Genomic DNA, 22,109 nt, shown 5'->3' on the forward strand with positions numbered 1-22,109 from the left:
AGGGGTCTAAATTTGCAACCAAGGGTGTGAGAAGTGAACTGAGGTCTTCCTTTTCCCCTTTTTATTTGCCTGGCTTTAACATCAACTGGGATGGAAAAAAGTGTGTTCTAGTGGTGAAATGTCTCCTCATTCCCGACCCATCCTTGTTTTATGCCCTATTTACTCTGAAGATAACCCTGAAGATGATCATCCTTAAAAAAATTATACCCCAAAGTTTTTTTTTTAATTATGATAAGTAACTGTAACTTGTATGCAAATTTAAAACGAATGGTCCCCTCTTTTTCTTGATGGCATCTTTGGAGCATTTTTTTTTCCAGGCAAGTGGGTCTGTGAAGTATGAAGAACGAACATGGGTGCTCCATCACATCTAGTTAAACCCCAGGAAATTAGATTTTCAGATTTTAAAATACCTATTTAGTTTCTTGTAGGGGGACGGAAAGTACAGTTTAAAATACATTTTTTTTGTTCTTTGTAAGGATCAAGTGAGAAATTGTGAGGAAGGACATTTGTTTGCCTCTGTGGCCTGGAGCAACCGATTGGATGCTAACACGATATAGATATACTTATAATAATATGTTTTAAAATACAGTTTGAACACAGACTCTTGGACTAGCAAGGCTGTGTTTCATGCCAAACAACACAAGCTAAGTAAAACACAGAGGTGTTTTGTTCTCTGTTTGCCCTTTTAAGGTTTGAGGGGGCAAACTGAAGAAAATGTCGCACATGCCGACCGTTGTGTATATTAAGGAGAGCTGCTATGATGTGATTACATTGTTAAATGTTACACATCCTCCCACACAGTATTTTTAAAAATATTTCCTTCTTTCATTCTCAATTTTAGAAAAAAATAGCATGAGCACCATATCAGGGAAAAAAATGTCTCTTGCATCCAGCGGGGGTACAGTTCGTTTTTTTCAATAAAAGGTTTGAATAAGTCACCATAATAATTCAAGGGCCAGTTGGTATGAAATAGTTTTACATGGATATGTGCTATGGAACTTGCAGTGCAGCACAACATTGCAGGCAAAAGAAGAAATCATAAAAGAGTGATAAAGCACATAGCCCAACCATTTCTCCAGAATATGTTATCTTATATATACATCATCCTTGATATTCATAGGTGGGTTCCACATGGTGATGATTCTCAGAAGTTCTCTTGTTTCTGTGGTGGCTTCTACTTCCACTTGGGTTGATATGCATTTTCTCGTAGGCCCTGCAGACCCCCCCCCCCCCCATGACACTGAAGGACTTTGGGCAGGGTTAATCAGCAATTAAGAAATTGCTATAGCTTTATAATGCTAAAGTGATTTGTCAGTTACATAAAAAAAACTAGTAGTGTGGGGAGGGGGAATGGCTACCACAAGGGACTAGGGCAGGAGGAATGGTGCTGATATGGACACATTGTGCCTTGTGGACTGATTAACTGATTTATTTATTTATTAAAACATTTTTATCTATGCCTTTCCTTGTGGTTCAAGGCAGCCTACAGTAGTAACTTAAAAACATTTGGTGCAAGGAAAAATAAAAAAAAATAGGGATTTGATTTGCCCAAGAGACAGGTAGAATCAACATGGAAAAGGGTTTTGTGTCAAAGTTTTATTTGTTGTCCGCCTTTCTCACTGAGATGTGCCGCTCGAAAAACAGCAGGGCTGAGATACTTTAAATCATCCTTGACGTAAATAAGCCATGTGGAATAGGCATGGAATAGGCTCTCAATTTTTAATTTCTGATGAAGTCTCTCTTCTTTTATGGCAGACATCGATGAGTGCGAGACGCCTGGGATATGCATGAACGGCCGCTGTGTGAACACGGACGGCTCCTTCCGATGCGAGTGTTTCCCTGGCCTTGCTGTGGGACTGGATGGACGTGTCTGTGTCGGTAAGATGAACTCCTTGTGCTGACAGAAACAGTCCGGCTCTGAACTTCCATGGGTCTTAGCTTGGAACATTCCACACTTCTGTGACTCACAGGCTAACCAGGGGAGTGGGGGCGGCTCTGCCTTTGGAGAGTCTCTTGATAAGAAATGAACTGCAGAACTGTGAGGGACCTTCAGAGGCTCTAGGGCCCTTGCCGAGGATACATGGTGCATGTACAGTGATTGTCACAATAGCATGCCTAATTAATTTTAGACTAAATGCATAAACGTGGCTATGGTGGCTAATGAAATCCAAGCCATTTAGAAATTTTTAGATCAATAGCAGTCCCTTGAACGAAAGGTAATACCTGCTGAGAATCTGTACTGTTAACTTTGGAGAAGCAGCAGGTTTGATGATTGTAGATAGGGGTGTTTCATGATTTGGTCCTGGAAAGTGAGATCTATAATCAGCAAGTAGTTGACTTGTGAGGAATCTTGAAGGAGAGACAGAGCGCACCCCTGCCCCTGTTTCCTCTCACTTTCAACATGTGAGCATACCGCTTGCGAAATCTTGGCTGGGCATCCATCACTTGACCTCAAATTCTCCTCCCTGCTATAATTTTCTTTAAACTCAGTGTGGGTGTGGATGGGAGGTGAGGGTGGGGGTGGGGCTACAGCCTCCTTTTCTTACAGATGTAAGAATCAATATTTTTGAGCAAGGGTGCTTTTGTCATCAGTGATGTCACAGCATGAATGCCTTTTTTCTTTTTTTGTTGTGCATGCACTATATTGATATACTAGTAGAAAAGAGGCTAGACATGCATATGTGTGAGAATCATCACATTGTCCCTGTGGAAAAATGCCCTCTATGCAAAGAGGGAAACTATATGAGATGGCCAGGCGCATGTTGGGTCTCGCAAGGTTCCCTGGGTAATGTAGTCTTGCAAAGAACAGCCGCTTGATGCGATTCTCCGCCAGGGGAAGAACGATGGGAGGGATTCTCTCTCTTTCAAAAAGCCTCAGCTCAGATTTTCCTCTGGGAGGTGTGGGGGGGGGGGCGAGGTATGTAACAAGAGGAAGGAAATCTAGATCAGCTTTTTGCAAGAGAGAGAGAGCATCCACAATGCGATTCTCCGCTGAGGAGAAAAGTGTGTGTGGGGGGAATTCTCTCTGTCTTGCAAAAAGTTGCCCAAATTTCCTGCCTCCTGTTACATTCCCCTCCCCCCCCCCCCGCACTCCCGGAGGATTCTTGAAGGAGAGACAGAGCATCCATCCCCTGCTCTCAACATTATGGGCCCCCCCTGGAACATGCTAAGTTCTTCCTGAACTGTTTTGGGTTCTTTCTGTTGTTCTGCTTTTGTTTAATTTATGAAGGCATGCTTTTCAGCATACCAAGTGTGTAGCAATCCCTGTCTGTTCTGTAGGTGAGTGTTTTGCTGCTTTTATGATTGGGACTAATCACCCAGTTTGCTGTTAGATACGCTAGGAATGGTGATGAAAATGGCAGCTGAAATCCACAGCTCCTATTACTAGTTACCAGGGCTTTTTTTCAGCTGGAATGCGGTGGAACAGAGTTCTGGCGCCTCTTGAAAATTGTCACATGACCAGTGGCCCCACCCCCTGATCTCCAGACAGAGGGGAGTTTAGATTGCCCTCTGTGCCGTGTGACGCGGAGGGCAATCTAAACTCCCCTCTGTCTGGAGATCAGCAGGCGAGGCCACCGGCTATGTGACCGTTTTCACCGAGGGCAATTTAAACTTTAAAAAAATTCCCCCCTTATTTCAGCTGGCCCACAGTAATGTCATTGTGCAGTCCTGAGTTCCACCACTGAGTTCCACCACCTCTTTTCCCTGAAAAAAAGCCCTGCTAGTGACCCAGAGTGAAGTTCAACAAATATTCTTTCATGGCCAGCCGTGGTGAACTTCCAATTCCATGTATGGGGCAGCCTTGCTGGATCCCACCTGATTATATTTTGGGGGCCATGTTTATTTATTGATCATTGCTTATTGTTTCAAAAGTTGTAGGGACCCCCATGCAAAGGACAATGTTATCAGTGAGTCAACAGTCCACCCCAAATGCATATATTTGGAAAAAACATTGTATGCCTATCTTAGGCCCTTGTTATTTCCAGAGGCTTTAATTCATTAGCGGATACCAGCCAAGCGAAGCTGGACTTCCCTTTGCGTTTTGAGCCCTCAGCAGGCTTGCAAAGTGAGGAAGCAGAATTGTTTTATTAACCAGAGTGTGAAATGTTTGGAGAGGTTACATTTCAAGTCAAAACAAAACAGCTAAAGTTAAGTGAAATTACTTCTGACAGTGTTTTCGCTGTACTGCAGCTTGGATTATCCAGCGTTGGTTAGTGTTAGCGTTAGACCTGGATTAATACTTCTTACGACTTCCTGTATATAACTATCCTAAAGACCATTGTTTCCCAAAAGACTATTCGTCTGGCTGCGATTATTGTTTTATGCAGTCTAGTCAACAAAAGGGAAAAGAAAGGGTGTCTACATGAGACCATGGAAGAATGGCCTCCGAGCCCTCATTGTTGGCCTTCATAAATACCCTGTGTCGCTTGGATGCCTGCTCTACAGTTGCAGTCATATACAAGCTGTTGTAAAGCCGGTTTAATTTAGTGGGGGATTCCTTCAGAGTACAAACTTGCTTAGAGTTGTATATTCGTTGTACCATGCGTAGTAGATTATAAATAGCTGTTTTAATCTGGGGAACACTCTTAAGAAAAATAGCTGTTCCTGTACAGCAACTGTCCATATCTTTCCAAGGCCCCTTGCTTCCCTTTCCAAGCAACCTTGTTCTGCAGAGAGGTAGCTGTGCTTATCTGTTGCAGGAAGAATGGGCGACTCTAGTGGCACCTTAAAGACTAACAAGATTTTATTGCTAACCAAAGGTTAACTATGAGAGCTGGCACTTTGGTCAAATGCAATGCCGTTTTATCGTTTGCGATAACCTCCTATATAGATGTCTGTCTGCTGCATTGCATCTGATGAAGTAGGCTTTTAGTCCACAAAAGCTTGAGCAGGAGATGAAGTCTGGCTAGCCTTTAAGATGCTGTAGGACTTCTGTTTGTCACCTAGCCCTGGTGGTGGTGGTCCCCCCCCCCCATATCATGAAGCATCATCATTCTTGTTGTTTTCCAGCTGGAATTTGATGGGTAATTTTTTTCTCTCATTTAGATACACATATGCGAAGCACATGTTACGGTGAATACAAGAGAGGTCAATGTGTTAAACCGTTATCTGGAGCAGTTACTAAATCAGAATGTTGCTGTGCCAGCACTGACTATGCATTTGGGGAACCTTGCCAGCCCTGTCCTCCGCAGTCCTCAGGTACAGCATGATTTATCCCATGAGAAATTACATCATCTGTTAGTAGCCGTAAGAGATGTTTGCAGCTACTGCAGTAGGCCTCTTGCAGTCTGAATGATTCTTTTTTTTTTAATCCTATTTTAAAATTGAACATCTGTAAATGTTGCGTTCTTGTATGTTTCACTTAGTGTATTCCCTATATTTCAACCTAAAGTTTTGTATACTTTTGTAATGCTTTACCTTTGAAATCCCCGTGATGGTGACACCTCCCAGAATGGTGGTGGTGGAGAGTGCTGTCAAGTCATAGCTGTCTTATAGTGACCCCTCGTGAGGTTTTTATGGCAAGAGACTAACAGAGGTTGTTTGCCATTGCTTGCCCCTGCAGTCTTGGTCTTCATTGGAGGCTTCCCATCCAATTAATAACCAAGGCTGATCCTGCTTATCTTCTGAGATTGGACGAGATTGGGCTCGCCTGGGCTATCCAGGTCAGGGCCCCCAAAATGTTAGCACTGCCTAAAATTGGTGGCTGTTTACTAGGGATGCCAAGTCCCACCCAGCAGGGGGTGGGCGGACTTGCCAGGTCATGAGGAGCTCGCCGGTAACATCAGAATATCACTGGTGACATACTGATGTCATTCCTCGTGTGCCCAGAAATGATGTCAGTGTGTTGCCAGAGATACTCTGGTATTTTTGCAAAACTCTATGATTAAACCATAGAGTTTTGCCCAAATGCCACTCACCTGGCAGTGCACTGATGTCACTTCCAGGTGTATGAGGAATGACATCAGCACACTGGGATGCTGCTGACATTTCTCCCCTTTTCCCCATCACTGTATTCTGGGAAGAAATCTCTGCTCGGTAGCCTGAACCCAGTCACTATACTGAGCAAAGTTTAAAGTCTTGCTCCAGCCCAAGAAGATTTCCTCCAACTTATGACTCTTCCTCCAGCAGTGTTGTGACTTAGAAACATCGAGCTGGAAGGGTTCCCCAAGAGTCCAACCTCATGCACAATGCAAGCAGTTCACTGCTGCCTCCACCTACTCCCCCAGGGACCCCTGCTCTATGCCCAAAGGAAGGCAGAAAACCTCCAGGATCCCCAGCCAAACTGGCCTGTAGGAAAATTCCTTCCTGACCCCAAAGTGGTGATTGGCGTTACCTTGGACATATAAGAAAGGGCCACTCGAGCCTCTCACTGGCTGATCCCATCATGCAGATAAGCCTTCAGACTTTGATGAGCAGAGGGGTCGGATATCGGCCAAAATGTGTTTTAGTTAACTAATAGTCTAGTTCATCATCACAAATTGAATAAAACGAGCCCTTTCCTTTCGATCTTTAATTTCTGTTATTAAATAGTATACAGGAAGGGGTATGTATGCAATTTGTGTAGCGCAGATGGAAAATATATATTAATCAAATCTAATAATGGCTGTTATCTGCATTTGAATAAGGACAAATTTTGAGAAAAGTTATGTTTTTTGTACTCTGTATTTCAATAACCCTTGTAGGGCATAGTTTTATAGGGGTTTTTTTTTACCTTATCATTCCCTCCCCTTTTTTCTTTCTGTATGCCTCTTAGTTTTGATAAAATAAAATAAAACTTATGTAAAAAAAACCAAATAGAACAAAGCTGAAATTTTCAAGCTTGCTATTTTTTATTTTAGGGATATAGAATGAGCCAAGTGCTTTGGTCATATAAACAATGTACATAAACTGACATTTATGTGTTTACAATTCATGGATGCAAAAAAAATTAACGAATTTTAAAAATAAAAAATTGGAATTTGTAGTTAAAAAAAAAGCACTGGTCTCTTTTGTCCAAATCTCCCAAGAAAGCACAATATTCTGGAATGTCTAGCCCAGAAATTGGCTCACTGTTTTTTAGGCAAAAGTTACGTGGAGAAGGTTATATGTTTTTAATCTTTATTTTAATTGGCAACGCTAAAGAAGAGACAAAGGAGCGGCTACATCGCTCAGAAGCAGTGGAGCCAGCTTTAGCTGATGCGCAAGCTTCAAAGTGGAATGGTTGTCTGCTCTTTTACAGTATGCCACGTTAGTTTGGATAGCTGCAAAAATGCTGGAAAGTTATCGGAACAGGAAAAGGGCTTTCCAGTAACTTCTGCTGCCTATCGGCTCTCCCTTTTGTAACTGCACAGTAGAGCTAAAACGTTTTGTAAATGTAAATGGCTCGGCGCCACTGACTTCTGTTTTGTATTTGAATTAATTTAACAGAACATTTACACATGTGGAAGCAATTTCTTCTGGGCTGTTTTGTGCACCTCTCCTATTGTTAAAGATGCCAGGTCATGGAGGGTAAAATATAGGATAGCTTTCGGCTTTAGATTGAAATGGGGGGCAGGGAAAAGAGGAATGACTCCTTTTCCAGGAAATGCACATTGTTGAACCAACTTTCAGCTTGTCTTTTAATTGGTCAGATGCTCTGTAGGGAATCCTCTTCCTTGCCAGTCCTAAAGTTTACGCTTTTAATCATGCTTGCTCCGATGAAAAGAACCATGAGTCATGAAAACGCTAGACAATTCTCGACTTACATGGGGCAGCAGCTGTATAGATTCAGACAAGGTTACCAGTTCTGGCCTCAGGCAGGTCTTGCGTCATTTGAAAAACTGTGTTGTTGCCAGCAGTTCTGGCACCAGCAGCTCTTTCCCAACTTCATGTCCATTACTCCGAATTCCACCTGCCTGGCTTGTTCTCAACTCTTCATGAATCCTCCGATCTCAAAGACATAGGGCAGGTGGGGTGAGGGTGGCAGGGAGGAGCTGGAAGAGATTGCCACTATGAATGCATAGATGGGAAAATCTGCAGCTGCTTGGATTGCAGTGGCAGCACAGCTTTTACAGCCACTCCTTAAGAGAAGAGATTAAAACCTAAGTTATGTGTATTTATGCATGTCCCCCACACACTCTGGTTACCCTAATTTTTCCTTTCTTGGTTGTTTCCTCTCAGGCTTGAAAATTAAATTGTAAGCTCCTGAGGGCCAGGGTGTTAAATTCATGGTACTACATAACTATTACTACTATGCTAGTAGTATAGTACCATCAGAGTAACAGCCCTGCCCTGAGTAGATTTGTAGTCTAGTGATAGTATACTAGTGGTAGTAGTGGCAGTAATGGTAGGGTAAGCATGAGCAACACCTGGTTGTGGGGTCGTTAAACAGACTGAGGTGTTGCATACTCGGTGTTGTTCTTGAAGCCATGATCCTTCCTTATCCCAGTAAGATATTTGATGATCGTAGATCCTTGGCATCGTAGATCCTTGAATCTGACTTATTACCCATCATGTTCCAAGTCTGAGAGCCAGTTTGGCGTAGTGGTTAAGAGTGATGGGACTCTAATCTGGAGAACCAGGTCTGATTCCCCCACTCCTCCTCTTGAAGCCAGCTGGGTGACCTTGGGTCCGTCACAGCTCTCTCAGAGCTCTCTCAGCCTCACCCACCTCACAGGGTGATTGCTGTGGGGATAATAATAGCATACTTCGTAAACTGCTCTGAATGGATGTTAAGTTGTCCTGCTGGTATATAAATCAAATGTTATTATTGTTAACTGTTGGGACATGCTAGAGTCTACTCTCCAAAGCTTCCATTTTTCTCCAAGAGAACAGATCTCTGGAGTCTGGAGTTCAGTTGTAATTCTAGGAGAACTCCGAGCTCCACATGGAAGTTGGCAGACCTAATAATAATAACAACAACAACAACATTCGATTTATATACTGCCCTTCAGGATAACTTAACACCCACTCAAAGCGGTTTACAAAGCATGTCATTATTATCCCCACAACAAAACACCCTGTGAGGTGGGTGGGGTTGAGAGAGCTCTGAGAGAGCTGTGACGGACCCAAGGTCATCCAGCTGGCTTCAAGTGGAGGAGTGAGGAATCAAACCCGGCTCTCCAGATTAGAGTCCTGCGCTCTTAACCACTACACCAAACTGGCTCTCTACCATCTACACATTTCCCCTCAGTGAAAGGCGACATTGAAATATGACTTTGAAAGACACTTAATAATTGCTAGAACTTCCTAACATATTTTCAGCTTATCTGCAATAAAGTTAAACATGGCTCACAATGAGCATGATAGATCAGGAACATACAGTGATGGCTACTATGGGTAATTTTATCCAGCATTCTATTTGCATATTGAATGTTCTTAAAACGCTGTAACATGAAAGATCTTTTAAGAGGAGAAAGAGAGAGATCAGATTTCTTGAAAGGGATCTTAAAAATCTAGAGGAGCAAATGTTGAAGAAATTAAAATATGTCTATTGAAGTATTGCTCTTTTTATTTCAGATGAGTATCATGGTCTTTGTAGCAGTGGCCCCGGTATGACAGCAATAGGAAGTGGTAAGTACACTCCACTCAAGTCAATTAAAATTCATGGATGTTAGTGTTGGGGGTGAATGCTTTTGGGAGACCATTGTATCAAGACCAAGGGATGTGTAATTCTGGGTACGTGGTTAAGACTACTGGAATGAGGAACGGCTTGAAACAACTTCTGTAAGAAAGGCAGTTAAATGCTCTCACTCTAGAACTAACTGAGCTAAGGGAAGTCTGTAAGGGAATGTCCCTAAATTGTAAATTCTTTCACTACAGGAAAATTGACAAGTTGCACATTCTGACTGTCTTCTTTTTTCTGTTGGGTCTTAAAGCAGTTGTGGGGGGCATTTTTGATTAGTGTAAAACCATGGGGAGTGAGAGCTATCCCCCTTTTCCCACATATGTATTTTCCTCCTCCTCTGCGTATCATCTTCAGAGCTAAACAATGCACCCGAGTTTCCAGTCACAGAACTCCAGAGTCTGGTACAATTTGGCCCTAAGTGAGCTTGCTTACTGTCTGGGAAGGGTAATAAATTAATCTTGAACTTTGCTTTTCTCCCCCTCCCCTCAAGATATCAATGAGTGTGCACTGGATCCTGACATCTGTCCAAACGGACAGTGTGAAAATCTTCGTGGAACATACAAATGCATCTGTAACGCTGGGTACGAAGTGGATGTAACCGGGAAAAAGTGCATTGGTATGTAGTTTTTCATATTCCTATCTAATGTATTCCTAGATGGTGCCTCAATAAAAAATATCAGAACAATCTTCTTGAATATTCTGTTTCTACAGTAGCCAGCAGGTCAGAAGCTTGGCATAAACACCCCAAATAGCTGCTTTCCCCCTTCCCCTCTCCAGCAACCAGGGCTTTTTTTCAGGGGGAACGCGGGGGAACGGAGTTCTGGAACCTCTTGAAAATGGTCACATGGCTGGTGGCCCCTCCCCCTGATCTCCAGCCAGAGGGGAGTTGAGATTGCTTTCCGCGCTGCTGAGCGGTGCGGAGGGCAATCTCAACTCGCCTCTGGAGATCAGGGGGCAGGGCCACCAGCCATGTGACCATTTTCTCCGAGGGCAACCCACTGAGTTCCACCGCCTCTTTCCCCAGAAAAAAAGCCCTGCCAGCAACTACTATTCAGAGACATACTGCCTGTGAACCTGGATGTACCATTTAGCTATCAGCTCTTGATAGAGTCCGTCTTCTTTCATGAATGCCCAATATTTGTCCCCCTCCTTCACTGACTTCACATGTACATTGCAGTATTTCTTACTTCACGCACAATCCCCCGTAGCAAAACAAAAGCCCCTTCTGCACCAGGGACATAACTCCTCCCTTTCCCTGAAGTCAAGCAAAAAGGCATGGAATCCATTTGTATGTGGCTCTTCACACCTCTCTAAAACTCAAGATTAAAATCTTTATTTTCGACACCCAGATATTTAGCCCCCTATACAATATTCCCACCCATTCCAAAGCAAAAAGAATGAAAAAGGAACTTCCTCTTGTGCTTTCACACCAGTGATTCATTGATGCTGCACTGGACTTAATTTAAAAAAAAAAAGAGGGGAGCAGGGAAGAATGGAAAGGAGGGGAGGGGGGATGGCTGGCTAGATGAGAGTAGCCAATCACAATGCAGTGGGCTGGCAGAGGGCAGGAGAGGGGGAAGAGGGTGGAATATCAAAAATGGGATAAAGCGTATGCATGGGGAAACAATCTACTGTGAAGTGGATTTTTAAAAATGGGGTATAAGCACTCCCAGGAAAGCCAGGAAGAAGCCACATAGTGGCTGGAGTGACTATTCATGGCAGCAAATTTGGTGCAGTCACAAAAAAAATACTGCACTATGGGAACTGAACCAGCAAAATTGACCCATGCAGACCTGGCTCAAGTCTTAGGTTTTAGTCTGTAGTCATAGAACAAAATTTAAATCCAGTAACACCTTAAAGACTTACAAAATTAACCAGCATATAAGCTTTCATGAGACAAAGTGAGCTTTAACTCACAAAAGTTTATGCCCTGGAAATGTTGTTGTTCTTTAAGGTGCTACTGGACTCGAATTTTGTCCAGCAGCCAGACATGTTTGCTTGCAAAGAGTCTTCCTGTTACAGCTTCTCCTGAGAACCGAAAATGTCCTTTTTTTGCCTCCACAATGACTCTCCGGATTGTCCTCACAGACATTGATGAATGTGCCCTGAACACACTGCTTTGTGACAATGGACAATGCCGAAATACCCCTGGAAGTTTCACCTGCACCTGCCCGAAGGGATTTGTCTTCAAGCCTGATCAGCAAACATGCGAAGGTGAATGAAATGTTATAGATGTTCCAAGTACATTTATATATTACATTTAGACCACATGTAGATTGATTTGCTAACATTGGGGATGAGATATTTGAGAGACAGAGAGAGAGAGACTGAAATTAGTATAATTTTATATAGATACTGCAATACTGATAGTTTTAAATTCAGCACATCCGAGAATGCTATCTACTGTTAAGTTTCTACGCCAAAGGAAGGTACTCAAGGTAGAAGCGGGAGAATGGACGGGGGAGGTTAACTGCAGCAAGGGGTTAGATGTTTACAGGTAAAGTGAATTTTGTTGTTGTTGTGGCAAAACAACAGAAACTCTTTTGCGACCCTGAAAAATTGTGGGTTGAAATCCCTCCACAGTAGTAGGTTAAAGGGAGACTCTTGAGTATGTTGCTATTCATCAGCTTTTGCTTCCACACCCCAAAATGGTAGTAAATCTGGCCAGCCCCACAGTTATGAAGTTAGAATGATTTACATAAGATGTCTGGAGTCTCGGGGGGGGGGGGGTGCAGAATGGACTAACCCTAAAGTAGATAACTGTGACCTGAAGTGTACATTTTTGGAATTATAGCTCCTTTTTTAAATGACATCTTGTGGCCAGCCACCACGTGAAACTCGTGTGTATGCAGTGGCAAATGGTTGGATAGAGGCAAAGGTTTCTTGCTGTTGCTTCAGGCCGTAAGAAAAGAAAAATATTCTGAAGGCGCAGAAGCTTGAATATCAGTTTACAGAGGTCACGATGATCTTTTGCCAGAGTGTGTGAACCAAATCCCCCATGTGGATATATTTGAACTGAAAAGCTTCTGACTTCAGAAGAGGATCCTTTCATTTAGATAACCAGACTGAAGGAAACCATCGGAATCTCCATTTCCTTCCCCCAGTCTTTAATTCTTATTGTTTTATCTTGTTCTAGATATTAACGAGTGCGAATCCAGCCCATGTGTTAACGGAGTGTGCAAGAATACTGCAGGATCCTTTGTCTGTGAATGTTCCCCTGAAAGTTCTTTGGATGCATCAAAAACCGTCTGCATTGGTAATGTATTCTTCTAAGCCATGTTCTTTTTTTTTTCCAGCCGTGTTTCTGACTCTTTTAAGTTTTGAGCTGTATTAACAATGCCTTAAAATTGCACCAATTTTCTACCAAGTAGATAGTTGGGTGCACTGATGTGGGATGCTGGGATGCTGCTTTAATGTCTATGGGGGGTGGGGTGGGCTGCAGTCTATGGCTCTGGAATCAAATGAGGCTCAGTACGGAACCAAATAGGACTCTTTCAAAAAGAAATGAAATGTTAAAGTTAAGGTCTATTGTGTTAGAGATTTATGGTATTTTATATATTTAGTTTAGTAACTTAGCAGAGTAACATATATAGCAGAGTAATTTAGTCAGAAGCGTTTAAACCCTCACAAACATGCATTAATTAATCCTCAGACAAAATTCATAGAAAGATAGAACTTACAGTTTATTGTAGCAGATTTCTCCATAGCAATATCTTCTGGTAATATCAAGGGAAAGAACCTATCTATAGAGTTACATTCACTAAGCTAATACCACGGCCTGAAAATATAGGCAGCGAGGCTGGAAGTGGGTTTGTGGACAAAGAGAAGGGCTCCATGAGGAGCATGGTGGCTTTACATCTTTCTCTTGGAAGAGCATGAGGGAAGGTGTGAAACCTCCCAAGAAGCACAGAGGCAAGAGAGGAGGAGTCAGTAGGCGTTCCCACCTTAGACAAGAGAGTGGCAGATTGCTAGACTTATACATTACATTCAAAGAGGCATGCAGCGCCCCCCAGTGTCCAAAGGCAGGCTGAGTCGCCTATTCCAACATATTGGAGGGGCAGTTGGGATGCTAAAATAAGCAGCATGAGAAAGGAATGGTGGGCGGTGATTTTTATGGGACTAAGGGCTTTATTGGAGATGCTTAACAGAAAAAAGAGAGGTAAACAGTTGCCAATAATCCAAATGCAAACTATGCCAGTTCCCTAAAATAATCTTGCAAGGTGCTCCTAGGTACATTTATTACTTATAATATGTGCATTTATTACCTCATGTGTGCTACTTCCTCATAAAAGACTTCCAGCAACCAGTATTCTGGGCTGCAAAAACTTTATGGATCATTAATCAACATGCCCGTTATTAGTAATGCTAAGCATTACTAAGTAATTATTATTAAATAATGTTAATGGTATGTTGCAGCCCCCCATCTTGTCAGAAATAAATGGGAAACTCTGGACTTAGAGTAGGCTTAACTGTCTTCCATTGCCCATGCTCGATCGATTGAACAGTGGAAGAAAAAATGGGGATGGAAACAACACCACAGCATTTGCAATGCTCTAGAATTTCCCCCAAATCTCTATGGTCTTTATCAGAGAGATTGGGGGGGATTCCTAGAGAGTGGCTGGGATGAGGGGAATGTGAGATCACTTCCAAGTATTCACCTGCAATGCTCAGTCAGGCCCCGGCCCCCCAAATCTCCTGGGATTTCCAGGTACAGATCTGGCAACCCTAACTTAGAGTAGAATGTTGGCAACAATAACTTTGTTCACCAAGATGGTTCTCTTATGGTATCTGAACTTTCATTCAGTGCATGTTGGATACGTTTAATAGAAGTAGAGATTAATAATATATGGCAATAACTGTTTTTATTTTCCTGTTCTAATAGAGACTGTTAAGGGCACTTGCTGGAAGACCATTGTAAATGGAAGATGCGAAATAAATATCAACGGGGCCACGTTAAAATCACAGTGCTGTTCCTCGCTCGGTGCTGCTTGGGGTAGTCCCTGTGTTCCTTGCGAACGAGGTAAGGCCATTTGCTTTAGTCTTAGCCGATTGTTATTTAAGACTTGCTTGAACCACTAGGGAAAAAAGGGTCCCGTAGAGCAGAATTTCCCGGAACGTAACTTGAAAACTATTAAGCTCTTGGAGATAATTTGACCATGCGGCTTCAGGGCTGGGTCAAACCTCACTGGGTCCATATATTTTTTGATACAGCCACAAGAGGAGAGTGCCAGGAAGTTTGAAGCTTTCCAGCTATGACTCTTCTATTATTTATTTTAATTGATTTTAAATTGTTTTTTTTAATACTGCCCTTCATTGAAAAAGTTCCCAGGGGTGAACACATGAAAGTAACTTATTTTGAATCAAACCATTTTCTCCATCAAAGTTAGTATTGTTTATTTGGACTAGTAACAGCTCCCCAGGGTCTTGGAAAGCGGTCTTTCCCATCCCCTGCTGCCTGATCCTTTTACCCAGAGAGGCTGGGGTTTGAACTTGGGACCTTCTGCATGCCAAGCCACTCCCATAGCTCTTTGCTTTTCAAGCAGGTTCTAAGATCTATAGCATAGCCTTTTTGGTGGTCAGGTAGATCCCTTCTTTCATCAGCAGAAAATCTGGTTGTTTCCAATCCTCGGTACCTGACATGATACTTTGCTCCCGTCCCCTGACTATCAAAAACTAGAATAAAGTATGCAAAATAGTAAACATTGTAGACTCAATTTGCATAATATATAAATGTTGCAGAATTTATCATTAGAGGTGCACAGCAAAAAAACAACAGTGTAATTCAGATCTGGATATATCAGAAATATCATACACATTTGGTATTCTTAATATCCAGGTCAGATTCTGTAATTGGATTCTGTTTTATTAGAGAATCCCAAATATATTTGGGCATTATTCCCTATGGGGGAAACTATCCGTTGAGGCTGAGTGGGGGAGGTGTTTCAAGCAAATTCCACTAAATTTGTAGGGAATATAGTCTTACCTGTCCAATAAAGACACCCCACCCCAAGTTTCAGGAAGATTGTGAACCCCTGAACAAGCAGCCCTCAGCCACTCCCCGTTGTCTTCTATGGGGGGAAACATTCCAAGGATTTCCAGGGCAAAGAAGCCTTAAGCGAAAGGGCAATCCCTGGCCATTGGCCAAAAATCAGTCCTGATTAGAGATGAGCACCAACCGGAGAAGAAACTAACCATGCAGCTCGTCACATTTCACGAACCATGAACTTTCACGAACCTGCCCTGGTTCACGAACCAGTTTGTTTGGTTCATGAAAACATCATATCCAGGTCAGCAAATCATCACTTCCGGGTCAGCAGAAGGCCACTTCCGGGTCAGCAGAAGGTCTGTAGGAAGTCCATTCCCTGTTGCCTAGAAAACTGATTGATCAGCGCCAGGCTGTCTGCAGTGACAAACCAAAAAACAAAACAAACGAACTAGCCTAAAGTTTATGGCGGTTCATCAGAAATGGGATCTGACAACCCATTGGTTCACGAACCATGAACCAGCCTGGTTCGTCACAAACTTTAATTCGTATTTCGGTTCGTGCCCATCTCTAGTCCTGATACAAGTCCCAATCCTAATGCAAGATGAACCAAAAAATATAAAAGAACACTAGCAAGCCACAAAACAAGCAACTCTTGACTTTAAGCTAACACAAAGCAACTCCAGTCCTCAATACACATCCATTGGCCACTCGCTCACTCCTCCTGAAACAAAGTAACAAAAACATTGTCCGTATACATGGTAATATAGGCAAGATATCTGCTGATTTCCTCTTGTGTAAAGAGATCCTGAACAAGTTTACTGTGAGCACAAGTGTTAAAAACTGCCTGTGCATAGGCTCTGGTGTATTGTCTATACCATGTGCACGGAGAGCTCACACGTTTACAGTTTGTCATAGTGGAAGGTAAGGGAATGGGGCCAGTGAGCCTCAAGCGGACTGCTGTGTTCTCATTTTGCTTTGCTTTTCTTTTATAGACCCAATATGTTTAAAAGGCTACTCAAGGATAAGAGGGACCCTGTGTGAAGGTATGCACTATTGTTTTGAAATGTATTGTGAATAGGAGACTGAAAATGTTGGTGATATTTGTCATGCTTCCATGGAGGACCACAATGTTTGGATTTTATTGCTTGCATACTGTATGGAAACTGCCTTGAGTGGCAGGTGGTCTACAAATGCTTTTTAATAACTCACAAATAATGGAATGCATGCCCAGTTTTTGAGATTGTGGCACACAAACAGCCCCTTTAATTTATCTTAAATTGAAAGGTTTGGACAAAATCTCATCACAAAGTAGTAGAAGGCCAGAGCATATGCTGTTGAAGTTGTTCAGATGAAGTTCTTTTGAACTGCATGTGTGTGCACACATACATATAATAGCCCTAATTTCCTTTATTGTTTTTTGAAGATGAAGTATCATGGTAATTGAGGGCATGTTAGGCATATGAATGTATGCATGTAGGTCCGATCTGTATGGTTACTTACTGTGTACTTGGATTGGGAGCAGAGAGGAATACGTAGGGCTGCAGCCCACCAAATTTAGAGAATTGCCAGATTTCCCAGTGCTACAATCCTCCACCAAAATGGGCGGCCTAAGTCCCATTAAAGTCAATGACCACAAGAATTGTAATCATTGAATCAGGGAAGGAGCGGAAACTCACATTGCCTAGCATCCTGCCATAAAATAGCATCCTGCGCATTTGGACACCCCTCGCCCCTGCAGGATTAAAATTCATTATAAGATGCTTCAACCAAGATGCTGAAGAGGTGGCATACAAATATCCTAAATAAATAATTCAGGCAGTAATGTGTGTTTTGGAGCACTTGAAGGTAGAAGCATGTGAGATCCCAAGTTGCAATGTTTGCAGTGGTGCTGATGAATACCCAAGTGTGGTCTGTCAGCAACTTCCTGCAGGCATTCATCGGATCCAGCTACAGCTTGCCATTCTCCTCCCCCTGCCTTGCCTTAACTTGCTGTGATGTGAACTGATGAGGGAGGGAAGGATGGTGGTTTAACTGCCAAGCAGGGCTCATTTTGAGGGGGAATGCACAGGAATGCAGTTCCGGCAGTTCCCCAAAGAGGTCACATGTCAGGTGGCTCCGCCCACCTGACTCTTGGCCATTTTGGGCCCGTTTTGGCCTGGATTGGGGCTGAAACGGCCTGGATCGGGCCTCTGACGGGTGGTGGATCACTTTCCCGCTCATCAGCAGCCCAATCTTGACCATTTTGGGCCCCTTTTCAGCCATTTTCAGCTACTTTTTGCCATTTTGGGCCCAATTTCGGCCCTGAATGGCCAGGATTGGGTCCAAAGCAGCCAGGGTAGGTGATGTCAGGGGGTGTGGCATATGCAAATCAGTTATGTTAATGACACACTTCCAGTGATGTCAGGGGGCATGACATATGCTAATGAGTTATGCTAATGAGTTATGCTAATGAGTTCCTCCAGCTCTTTTTCTACGAAATGGCCCCTGCTGCCAAGTGATAGTTGTATGAAGTAAGGCCTTTGACAGCCAGTCAAACAAAGCACCATAGCAATTGCAAACACATTTGGGAATGAGAAAGAGGAGATTAGGAAGGAACAACCACTGAGGAAGGAAGCAGGTAAAATGGGATACAGTGAAAGGCCTTCAGGAGAAGAACAAAGGAGCCCCTTCCATGGTAGTGGAAGTCAGAGGTGTTTAACGGGTGCTGCCTATCTGCTTCCTTGGTGTGTGGCGTTTATTTATTTATTTGTTTATACCCTGCCTTTCTACATAGTTCAAGATAGCTTACAAAATAATTTTTAAAAATCCAAATTAAAACCAAGATAAATTCTTGTCCTTCCCCCTTGATGCCTGATCTTCATATCCCCTTAAAAGCCCTGGCAAATAAGCAAACTTTTCAGCTCTTCCTAAATATCCCCGTGTAAAATATGTTGCAGTAATCCAACCTTTTAACTTGCATTACTGCCCATTGGGGACTGTGGTGGGTGGTTGAAACAATGGTATTCCAAAGGAGGGTGGGCTGGGAAATAAAAGCATGACAAGTAAATGGCAACCAAATTCTCCTCTATTCCCAGTCTCTGAACTCCAAGAGAACTCCATACTGTAATGGGTCACAGTGACTAGCAATCTGACATGACACAGCCGCTGAAATATTTGAAAAACAAATGATTCCCATATGTGTCGTCTTAGAAATTTTTTTTTTTTATAAAACAAAAAGAACAAGGAACGTCTCCTCCTTCTGTCCCTAGTCACATTGCTTGCTTTCCAAATAATGACCCAGTATTTTTGGATAAGTTCCTACACAGAGCCTCGCTGTTTGTAACTTATCTGACCTCGAGAGACAGGAGGGAAAGTTGCCCCACCTATTCCAAATCACGAGGGAGGGCTCAGAACATTTTTCAATGCTGCAGAGATGGAAAGTAATTTCTCCAGGATAGTAGACGCAACATTTTCAGTATTTTCAGCAGGGGATTTGTTTAAACACCATTCTAGCATAGAACAATTTTGTCTAGATTGGTTCTACCTACTTCCTATGGATCAATTCTAAATATTTTTCATTGTTCCAATAACTCTCTCTGGTACATGGTCCATGACTTCCTTGCATGGACAGAGAGCCCCGTAGATTTCATTCAGTGGAAAAGCTATGTAGGAAAGAGGACCCAGGAAGAACTGTCCCCACCCTCCACCCAGTCCAGTCACTTGTTCCTTGGATTTGACAGAAGAAAACCTCTTGCACTTTTAACAGCAGCTTGATATCCAGAAATAAGTGAATGAAATTTTCCACGTGCCACTTGATAATGTCTCCTTCTCCTTTGTCCTTGTTTCTTCCAGTGTATATGACTCACGTTCCTTGAGACAATATATTACACTTGCTGTAGAAAACCAAGAATAATCCTGCATTTGGGGAAACCTAATGTTAATGTTAAGGAACTTAAAATGGAAATAATTTCCACTAGTGTGTGTCCTTTGGGCTCCCAGTGTCCCAAGGATCCTTAAATCTGTCTCATGTTCTTACAATGCAAACACTTTCCTGTAATCCTTAGTAGGATTTTATTTATTTATTTATTTATTTATTTATTTATTTATTTATTTATTTATGTCATTTATATTCCACCTTTCTCACTGAGACTCAAGGCAGATTGCATTGTGTGAGATTAGTACAATCAGTGGCAAGGACAAGGACAGGCATTTCCATACAGTGTTAAGAACATTTCTGTAAACAATGTCATAGTGTAAATGAATATCAGTTTACAAAGATATAGTATTAGCAAGGATCCAGTATGGGGTTGACGAATTGCTGAAACAGAACATAATCAATTCTAGGACTTACATTAAACAACATAAAGCACAAGTAATATATAGGAGTACATATTTAAAGCAACAGATAATATGTAAGGCAACATAATGGTGAAATCTATGATTTCTAACTCATTAGCGAAACATCTGGGACCCCTTTCCTACAATACCGCCCTCTTAGCTGAGAAAAAAGGCCTTTTTGAATAATTCGGTTTTGCATTGTTTGCGAAAAGCCAGGAGCGTGGGGGGGGGGGCCCTCTCCTGACCTCAGGCAAGCCGTTCCATAGGGTAGGGGCCACCACAGTGAAAGTCCACGTACGGGCTTTTGAGTGCACCAGCTTAGGTCTGTGCAGCCCAAAGTATGAAGTTCATGGCTTTTTCTTTGAATATAGCTAATGGACTATTGCAAGGGCTATTAGCATGTACTTGAATAGGCTGTGCTTAGGAGGGTGGAAGAACTGAACCTGTCTCTGTCATCACTGATATTTTAATTTTTAATTTTTTTTAAGATGTCAATGAGTGTGAAGTGTTCCCTGGAGTGTGCACGAATGGAATTTGTGTCAATACCATGGGATCCTTTATCTGCCAGTGCCCCAATGGAATGACTTTGGATACAACTGGGCGGAGATGTTTTGGTAAGTGACTTTGGCTTGGGTCTAGTGCCTGTGGCTTAAAACCATGTACTCCAGTGCTCCCTCAGAGCTTCATGTCATGCAGGGATTTCCTTCTGTGAGCAAGGGAATGTCTCCAGGCAAAATCCCTGAGCATGCATCACTGTGGGAAAAGGCCAACTATCCATATAGAAACCTCTGCATTAGTTGGCCATTGCAAACCATGACTTTTTTTTTCCAAAAAAGGAGATTTTCTAAATTCTCCATTAGTTCTTTGAGTAACAAATAAGCCATTGTGCCTGCTGTAAAACTGGCGAAAGATCTTGTTCCTCTTCTTGGAGAATGCTTGCTTTATTAGGACTCTTACCTGATTAAGCAAACTTCATTTGATCAGTTGTGTACAACTTTGAGCCAATCCATTTACTTTGCATCAATCTGCATCTATGTGATACCAGTAGTTCCAAAAATACATTTCTGGGACAAGCTGCATAGAAGCTTGTGGACTTTTCTCAGAAGGAGAACTGCAAAATTTACAACTTTAATCCTGCCAAGTTGAAAATATACGAAGCTGCTTTATCCTGATGGAGGCCATTTGTCTAACAAGGTCAGTATTGTCTACTCTGACTGGCAGTGGCTCTCCCAAGTCGCGGGTGAAATTCTTTCATATCTCCTGCTACCTGATCTTTTTTGAAATGGAAATGCCAGGGATTGAACCTGGGACATTCCACATACAAAGCGGGTGCTCTACCTCCGAGCTGCAGCCCTTCTCTCAGTTGTAGTGTGTTGTCTTGGTGGCAAGGTGGGCACATTTTTTCCCTTTTTCCCTTGCCTAGCTGATTTCTCTAAGAGGTGAAGGCTAGCAATCGTTGTGGCACAGGAGAGAGCTCCCAGCCTTTGTGACGACGAGTGATTCCGCACACGTTGGATAATGCACTTCCAATCCTCTTTATAGATAATTTGGAACAGATTTTTTTGTGTGCGGAACAAAAACTCCACCTCAAACGATTGATAAAGTGCATTGAAAGTGCATTATCCAACGTGTGCAGAATCAGCCGACATCTAACTCCTTCTCCCTCATCCTGTCACCCCACGACGAAGGGAGGGAAATCACACATGACATTTGAGAAGGGTGCCTGATGAATTACTTAATGCCCATTCAACTCTCATGGCTCTAGAAAACAAGCAGTAAAATAAGCATTAAAACAAATGAGCAACAAACAACAAGGCTTAAAAGTATGAAAACAGCAACAAATCTGGAAATGCCTTTTAACAGAAGGCTTATCAAAAATCAGCTAGGGACCACTTTTTTAAAAATCTCGTGTCATACATTTTCCTGCGGACTGAACTCTGCTGCTGTGATACCGTTTTCCCACTCACTAATTGTTAAAACTAATCTGAACAGATATTCGCTTAGAGACGTGCTACTTGACACACGACGATGAAGACTGTACATTGCCGATAGGGGGACGGCACAGGCTGGATGCATGCTGCTGCTCTGTTGGAGCAGCTTGGGGCCCTGATTGTGATGAATGCCCTGCGAAGGCAACACCCGATTACGAAGCACTGTGCCCCAGAGGACCTGGATTTTCATCTCGAGGAGAGATTATCAATGGCAAGCCGTTCTTCAAAG

General features: G+C 42.6%; 1 protein-coding gene across 1 annotated transcript in view; it reads left to right on the plus strand.

Annotated features, from left to right (window-relative positions):
• Window positions 1-22,109, plus strand: part of FBN1 (fibrillin 1) — a 205,957-nt gene that overhangs the window by 100,294 nt on the left and 83,554 nt on the right. The window contains exons 16-25 of the mRNA XM_055002220.1: window positions 1,756-1,878; window positions 5,047-5,199; window positions 9,478-9,531; window positions 10,077-10,202; window positions 11,675-11,800; window positions 12,723-12,842; window positions 14,469-14,606; window positions 16,565-16,615; window positions 20,378-20,503; window positions 21,882-22,109. Coding sequence (XP_054858195.1) covers window positions 1,756-1,878; window positions 5,047-5,199; window positions 9,478-9,531; window positions 10,077-10,202; window positions 11,675-11,800; window positions 12,723-12,842; window positions 14,469-14,606; window positions 16,565-16,615; window positions 20,378-20,503; window positions 21,882-22,109 — 1,245 coding nt within the window. The remainder of the gene's footprint in view (window positions 1-1,755; window positions 1,879-5,046; window positions 5,200-9,477; window positions 9,532-10,076; window positions 10,203-11,674; window positions 11,801-12,722; window positions 12,843-14,468; window positions 14,607-16,564; window positions 16,616-20,377; window positions 20,504-21,881) is intronic.

This window comes from Eublepharis macularius, chromosome 18, assembly GCF_028583425.1.
Source record: "Eublepharis macularius isolate TG4126 chromosome 18, MPM_Emac_v1.0, whole genome shotgun sequence".
Lineage (NCBI taxonomy): Eukaryota > Metazoa > Chordata > Lepidosauria > Squamata > Eublepharidae > Eublepharis > Eublepharis macularius.